The sequence below is a fragment of the Aegilops tauschii genome, chromosome 7 (genome assembly GCF_002575655.3).
Source record: "Aegilops tauschii subsp. strangulata cultivar AL8/78 chromosome 7, Aet v6.0, whole genome shotgun sequence".
Classification (NCBI taxonomy): domain Eukaryota; kingdom Viridiplantae; phylum Streptophyta; class Magnoliopsida; order Poales; family Poaceae; genus Aegilops; species Aegilops tauschii.
Window position 1 is genome coordinate 22,089,799 of NC_053041.3, and position 8,022 is coordinate 22,097,820.

The 8,022-nt window shown below is 45.2% G+C and overlaps 1 protein-coding gene across 11 annotated transcripts; it reads left to right on the forward strand.

The window, feature by feature from the left end:
* Positions 1-2,422: 2,422 nt before the first annotated feature.
* LOC109772077 (disease resistance protein RPM1) lies at positions 2,423-7,314 on the forward strand. Of its 11 annotated transcripts, none has more exons than XM_073505131.1 (5): positions 2,423-2,710; positions 2,801-2,961; positions 3,376-3,507; positions 3,833-6,750; positions 6,851-7,314. In XM_073505131.1, the coding sequence occupies exon 4, from the start codon at positions 3,989-3,991 to the stop codon at positions 6,269-6,271; it is 2,283 nt and encodes a 760-aa protein (XP_073361232.1). In that variant the 5' UTR covers positions 2,423-2,710; positions 2,801-2,961; positions 3,376-3,507; positions 3,833-3,988; the 3' UTR covers positions 6,272-6,750; positions 6,851-7,314. The 11 variants fall into 11 exon arrangements, with proteins under 11 accessions (XP_073361232.1, XP_073361237.1, XP_073361231.1 ...); XM_073505136.1 differs by having other exon boundaries at positions 3,833-6,741; XM_073505130.1 differs by having other exon boundaries at positions 3,908-6,750.
* Positions 7,315-8,022: the final 708 nt, after the last annotated feature.

The window sequence follows — 8,022 nt, forward strand, 5'->3', positions numbered from 1 at the left end:
TCTTCCACCAAGGATCCATCACCCCAACCAATCGGCCTTCACCAAAGGCCGATTTATTTTGGATGGGATCCTTGTCCTTCACGAAATCCTGCATGAAATAAGGCAAAAACGTCTCTGTGTGGTCTTTTTCAAGATTGATTTTCACAAGGCGTATGACTCAGTCCATTGGTCCTTCCTTCGGGAGGTGATGCTCAAACGCGGATTCGACCCTCATTGGGTTACTCGTGTGATGAAATTAGTTACCAGTGGAAGCACGGCGATTCATATTAACGGAGAGGTGGGGCCTTACTTCCCCACAGGCCAGGGGGTTCGTCAGGGTGACCCCCTCTCTCCCTTCCTCTTTATCTTGGTGGTCGATGCCCAAGCCACTATCCTGGACTTGGCTAGGCAGGCTGGCCACATTAGAGGCATTTGCCCCCATCTAACTGGGGATGGGGGTTTACTCACCTTCAGTACACAGACGATACGATACTTATAGTGGAGGGTCCGGATGAGGACATCCGACACCTCAAGTTCTTACTCCTGTGCTACCAGGAAATGTCGGGCTTACGATTAACTTCGCAAAGAGCGAGGTTATGGTGCTTGGGTCCTCCATGGAGGAGGAAACCACTATTGCCAACCGTCTTAATTTTCGCTTGGGATCCTTCCCGACGACCTACCTCGGCATGCCAATTAGTGATGTTCGCCTTCAGGAGAAGGACCTCCGCCCTACGGTTGCCAAGCTCCAATTCCAGGTGGAACCTTGGCAAGGGCGGTGGCACTCCAAGGCAGCTCGGGTGGTTCTCATGAACTCATCCCTCATTAGCCTTCTCATGTACTTGATGGGATTCTATAGTCTTCATGAATCCCTTCACCAGGAGATTGCTAAATACCTCTCCCGGTTTTTTTGGGCAGGTGAAAACAGTAAGCAGAAATACCACATGGTCAAGTGGTCTGAGATCTGTAAACCCAAGGACCAAGGTGGACTTGGTGTGATCTTCTTGAAGCGCATGAATATCGCCCTTCTCGCCAAATGGCTTTGGCGCATTGAGACCGGCGTCGGCGAGCTGTGGTTGGATATTATCCGCGCAAAGTATTTGCGTGGACAACCACTCGCCTTTGCCCCCAGGATTGGGGGCTCCCAGTTTTGGCTGTCTATTATTCAACTGCTACCGGTCCTTCGGATCGGCACAACAATTGATGTGGGCTCGGGATCTAATGCTCTATTCTGGCTGGACCGGTGGTCGGGAAATAGACCGTTCGCGGAGAGGTTCTACGCGTTATTCTCGATCTGCTCTCACCCGATGCTCTTGGTGGGAGCGGCTCTCCAGGACCTTCGCATCATCTCTTTTTGGCGCACCTTTGGGGATCTGGAGCGTGCGCAGTGGGATGAGCTTTTGGAATGCATCGCTCTACACAACCCCTCGTCCGAGCTTGACGCTGTGACATGGCACCTTGAGTCGAGTGGCTCCTTTTCGACTAAGTCCTTTTATCGGGCTATTCTGCCGACTCCGGGGCCCAATGAACTTACGGTTTTGGGCAATCAAGTTGCCTCTGAAAATTCGCATCTTCATGTGGCAATGGGTTCGTGGTCGTTTACCCTCGGGCACGGAGGTCCAGAAGCGGCATGGCCCGGGTGATGGCCAATGCCCACTCTGTGACGTTCCCGAAGACTCTAACCATATCTTCTTTCGATGGCCGGCGGCACGATTCCTATGGAGTTGCTTCCGGGACGTTGTGGGTGGCTCTTGGTGCCATGATAACCTCCTTGACCTATTTAGGGAGGTTTTAGATGCCCAACCTATTCGTAGGCCGTCCCTTTGGGTCGCAGTAGCCACCCTCGCGTGGACCCTATGGAATTGTCGCAATAAATTAGTGATCGAGTACGTCATTCCTTGCCGTGTCACTGACGCCGTCTTTAAAATGTGTGGCTTCCTACAGCTCTGGAGGCCGCTTAGCAAGCGGCGGGATCGTGACTACATCGACTCCATCATCACCGCTCTTCGTTCTTCGGCCGCCGCGATGTCCCCACCGTTTCCACCACCGCCACCGGATCGGGACTAGAGCTTCATTTCTTGTAGTTGGGGCTTGTTTTGGCTGTGCCCAGCCGGACATCCGTTTTTACTTTTTGTACTTTGCACTCTGTTACCCGTTGTTGTTGGATGCTTGGCGGTTTGCTTTATAATATAAAGCGCGGGGAAACACTTTTTCGTAATCCACAAAAATCAATTGGTAAATTAGATATCACCTGGCCCGCCCGTCCAAAATTAACCACGTTCCTAACTAATTTCACCAGCAAATTCGCAAGAATTGTTATTTATTTAGTACACTACCCAATGGAATGTGCATGTGACATAAGCACTCTTGCTAGTACTCAATTATTTCGGCAATTGCTTTCACGAGAGAGAAACGGATGTGAATGTAGAATTCCGTGGATGGAAGTTGGACCAGATGAGTGGACCGGGCTTCTGCTACAGATTTCTAAAGATAAGGCTCCATTTGGCTCCACCGGAACTGCGTGGTCACCAGAGAAAACAACAATTTCGAAGTAGTTTCAGCCACATCTAGCATTGACTTGACTTGCAGGTTCAGTAACTGCCTGTCTTGAGATGGCTTCCGCAGAATGACTAGTATTCCATACTATCACCAAGCCATGACACAGTTTTGAAGAATTTGAAGTCCCGAAGCGCACAAGGAGGAGCTCCGCGGATCTACATCGATTACAGGCCAGGTGCGTTCCTACCTAGTTCCCTTGTCAATATTCTAAGCTAGAAGTCTATGCAAAAATGATCAGCTTACCTTGCCATTAGAAATCATGTAGGTCTGATATTTCATGGGTAAGAAGAACAAGGAGGACACCTCAAGTTGAAGATCATAGCCAGCTACTTGTGTTCACCGACAAACTAGCACACTCTCGTCATGTCGATAGCTCCATGACAGTTCAGGATCTCTATGACAACAAGAACAGAGGTCATTTTTTGGGTGAGGATCAATGAGACTATCCTGATTGTTTCACGTTCAGAACTGCACACCTAGTTTTCTGGCTATCTTAGGTTGTACTTAGAACAATCGCCCTCTGTGCGAAACAAAAGCCATTCCTGCTGTATCTTCCTAAATTTGCAAGCCTGATAATGCTTGTTACAGGCAATATGCTTAGCACCTGATGGGCTTATGATCTTGCATCAAAGATACACTGGTGTGTGAATACCTAGCTTCCTAAAGTCAAACATTATTGTCGTGTGAAGATATACTAAAGTGAGCATGACTGCTCCTTTTAATTAAGGTCGTTTTAGTTACGGTACTAGTATATTGGTTTTTCCTAATGAGTCCTATATGACATTATAGCTTTGCTTGCTTATTCATTATCTTGATTCGCTACATCTTTCTTTCTTGCAGCTTAATAAAAAACTCTAGCTATTTGTTTCTCCATACATCTGGATATACTATTAGATGGGTGTTGAGAAAAATATGGAAGTAAGCTACCTGGAACTGTCACATTAGCCTACGTTCATATTAGCGAGGTGGCAGGTATGTTATCTTGGTCCCTCTTTGCCTTACTTCGTTAAAACCTCAACATTTGGGAACTTGAGATGTCCCTATACAAAAGCAGATCATGTATGGTCAGTTATTGGTCTAGTTTCACTTGTTCTTGTCAGTTAATGAAATTAAGTTTGCTGCAGTTGATTATAGCATAGTCCTGAGCTTTTTAAAATTCTCATGGACCTGCCTGTTGTATGTACTCTTTTGTTTGATTTCGTGGGTTATAGTTAGATAGGCTAACATCATGAAATAAGAGTTTAGGATGATTACTTTGAAAGGTTTTTCTTATTTCACTTTTCTACCGTGGTTGCAGATTTTTAGTGTGTTTTGGCAAATGCTAGCAGGATACACTAAAGTTTAATTAGTACATCATTTACCTCATTTTCAGTTGCCATCCTAATTATATTGAGGAAATATAAACAGCTAGGCCACCACCCAACAGTGAGACGTTAGCACATATCAGAAAATAATGGCGGAGACTGTGATTCTTCTAGCCATTCAAAAGATTGGAATTGCCTTAGCAAATGGAGCGGCAAACCAGGCCAGTGCACTGTTTGTGAAGTACGGCACGCAACTACTAAAATTACAGCGCGGCATGGATCGTGTTGTGAGGGAGCTTCGTTTAATGCATGAATTTCTGTGTCAAATGGACATTCGAAACCGCAAGAAACAAGCATATGAGATCTGGTTGGGGGAGGTACGGAAAGTAGCACATCTGATGGAGGACATGGTGGATGAGTACTTGTATCTAGTTGGTCAGGAACATGATGTTGGCTTTTTCTTTTTCCTGAAGAATGGGTTCAAAAAGCCAAGATCTCTACTTTCTTTGAACCAGATAGCTTTTAAGGTGAAGGAAATAGAGAAAGACCTTTCACACCTGTCAGAGACAAAAACCCGTTGGGTTCTCGTGAACAATGAGGATACTAGCAGCTCGGACTACATTGTTAAGAGGTCCCAAGAGCTAGCAAACATTTCACGTTGCCTTGAGGAGGAAGATCTAGTGGGGGTCGACAAGAAAAGAGAATTACTTCAGCAGTGGTTGGCAGGTGATCAATTGGAACGCTCTGTGATAGCACTGCTTGGAATGGGAGGGCTTGGTAAAACAGCTTTAGCTGCAAATGTCTACAGGAATGTGAGGGAGAAATTTCAGTGCCATGCATGGGTCTCCATCTCTCAAACTTATTCTAGAGAAGATGTCTTGAGGAATATAATCAAGGAACTTTCTAGAGATAAAGACAGTGTTCTATCTAACACTGCGGGTATGGACATCACATGCCTTCAAGAGACGCTAAAGAAGTTTCTGGAGCAACACAAGTATTTGATCATTTTGGATGATGTTTGGACTCCAGAAGTATTTAATGATTTGTCTAGGATATGTATTCATAATGAGAAGGGCAGCCGGCTGCTAATCACAACAAGGGTAAGCCGTGTTGCTGCGCTTGCCTCTCAAGGGTGCATCTTAACACTCGAAGCTTTACCCGAAGACAAGGCACGGGATCTCTTTTGTAAGAAAGCCTTTCCAAGAGATACGAATTATGAATGTCCAGTGAAGTTGAAGCCTTTGTCTAATGAAATATCTAGCAAGTGCAAAGGATTGCCTCTTGTTATTGTGCTAGTTGGTGGCCTCTTCCTTGTGCATGAGAAAACTGTGGAAGAATGGAGAAGAATAAATGCCCAATTAAATTGGGAGCTGATTAATAATCCGGGGTTCGATCATATCAGGAATGTTTTTCATCTCAGCTTTATCTATCTTCCAACACATTTGAAAAGTTGTGTCCTGTACTGCAGCTTATTTCCAGAAGACTATATTTTCAAAAGGAAACAACTTGTACGGTTATGGATCGCAGAGGGGTTCGTCGAGGAGAGAGGTGAATGCACATTAGAAGAAGTGGCGGAGGGATATCTAAAGGAGTTGACTGACAGAAACATGCTACAACTTGTTAAGAGGAACACTTTTGGTAGGGTGAAGAGATTTAGAATGCACGACATCATTCGTGATTTGGCAGCTGATTTGTGCAAGAAGAACTGTTTTGGTGTTACATATGACGATAATTGTGGGTTGTCTATTGAGACAAATGTGCGTCGATTGGTACTACGCAAACCAAAGAAGGATAATCATCAGCCTTCGGGTATGCACCAACTTCGTACATTCATTACACTGGACAAAATCATGCCATCACTCACTCTACTACCTCTGCTATGTAAGGAGTCAAGATATATGACAGTGCTAGAACTAAGTGGTCTGCCCATTGAGAAGATTCCAGATGCTATCGGTGATCTTTTTAATCTCCGCCATTTGGGTTTACGTGATACAAAAGTGAAGGTTCTCCCGAAGTCTGTTGAGAATCTTTGCAATTTGTTAACACTGGACCTTTATGAATCTGACATACATAAGTTGCCCAGTGGGATTGTGAAACTAAAGAAGCTTAGGCACTTATTTGCTGTGATAGTAATTGATCGAGAAGGAAAATTGTCTAAATATGGTGTGTGTTTCCCCAATGGTCTTGGAAATCTAACAAACCTGCAGACGCTGCAGGCATTGGAAGTACAAGAGGAGTCTCTTAGACATTTAGGGGAGTTGAGACAAATGAGAAGCTTGAGGTTATGTAATGTGAAAGGAATTTATTGTGGGCGCATCAGTGAGTCTCTAGTTCAGATGCCGTATTTGTCCTTCCTAGATGTGATTGCAAGTGATGAGAACGAGGTTCTAAAGTTGAATGTCCGCGTGCCAAGCCTGCAAAAGCTAACTTAGAGAGGGCGACTAGCGGAAGGGGCGTTGGACGAGACTCCTCCCTTTCAAGCTGGTAGGGGGCAGAACTTGTATGAATTGCATCTATTTTGGTCCCAGCTGAGAGAAGACCCCCTGCCACCCCTTTCTCGGTTATCAAACTTGACGCGTCTAGATCTCACCACAGCATACAGCGGAGTCACTGGTTGGTTTCCCAAGCTAAAGGTTCTCTGCCTCAGAGACCTGCCTGATCTGAGTCGGCTAGAGATACATCAAGGTGCCATAGAGATCCTGGAGGAATTAATCTTAATCAACCTCAGCAGCATGACGGACGTCCCACCTGGCATTGAGTTCCTCACGTCCCTCAAGAACCTAGGTTTCTACAAGATCAGCAGAGATTTCTTGACATCCCTGCGCCAGTGTCCTGCAATTCGAGGGAAGTGGCGATATAGTCTCCGAGATTGACCTGCTACTCTGGTCTGGAGACAATGCATGTACGTAAGGTATCGCCAATCACCTGCCAACTAACTAGTGTACCATTACTTGCTTCCTTCCCCGTCTCCAATCGTACTAGCTAGTTTAACATGTTGATGTGTTATGCAGGAAGGAAGATGCCTCACCAACGAGTTAAGGCGCCGATGCACCTCAATCAATATGCACACAACAGTGCCGCTGCTGTTCTGCTTTACAGTCCGGATTTCCTCTGCTGTTCCGAAATGTCCAACTGCCCATCTCCACCCCTAAATTTGCTGCTACCTCCACTACGTACAGTGCTTCATTTCTGCTACTACTACTGCCTGCGTTCACTACTGCTACCATGTCCGTGCATTGGGTTTCCTCTGCTGTTCGTGAGACGGCGAGTTTACTGGCATTTGTGTGTTTCCATATTAAAACTAATTTACGTATGTGTGCTTATTGTAAGCCTGCGACTGAGTCGTGTTTCCATTTTCAGACCTTTTTTCTTTTTGCATTACCTGTTTGAACTCTGTACTTCTATGCATGTGTGCTAGCTGAGAACTATGTCGCCTATTTCAGCAGTGGCTGTTAAATAAAAGACTTGGTTTGTACTTCGTAATGTTCAGGTATGCATTTACTTTTCCAAAAATAAAATTGCTGTGATTCATTAGTCATCACAGCTCAGGTATTCGTTCTTGTTGTCATATGGTTACTGTCTTTGGTTACTACTGCCTTATTTTCTGGATTCCGTTCCTTGTGAGCGTACGAGATCTATGTCTGCCTCTCGGTGGCTGCTGCCGCTGACATTGTCCTCTGCCACACCTGTTTTTTGCCGCTTCTATCGGCCAAGTTAAGCGGACAGGGTGCATGTATACTATAAGATAGCAATACAGTATGCCAAGGCAGTAATAAGTAGCAATCTTGTAGTAGTATTTTAGCTTCTTGGTGATCTATGCCCTGATTCATATAAGAAAGAGAAGCCTCGATCTTCCGCAAGAAGTCGAAGAAGTGAAGTGCATGATCCACATGAAGACTGAATATGAGGAAAGTGCATTTCCCTCTTTACAACTAACTGCAGATAGACATTCTGTGAACTGCTCGGCTTAATTAACCATCTAGCTAGTTTATTTTGGTGCAGGGATTGGCATGCAGGATAGCAGCGAGTGTTGAAGGTGCGCGTTTCAGGATGCAGAGGCTTTTGATCTGGGCAATTGTACGCAGTCTGCTTGCTTGTGTACTGTATTTCCCATGTTCTAAGCACGTTTTCAGGTAATGTTGGCTTGGCACCCTCTTCATAGTTCAATTTGTTTCAGTCATCA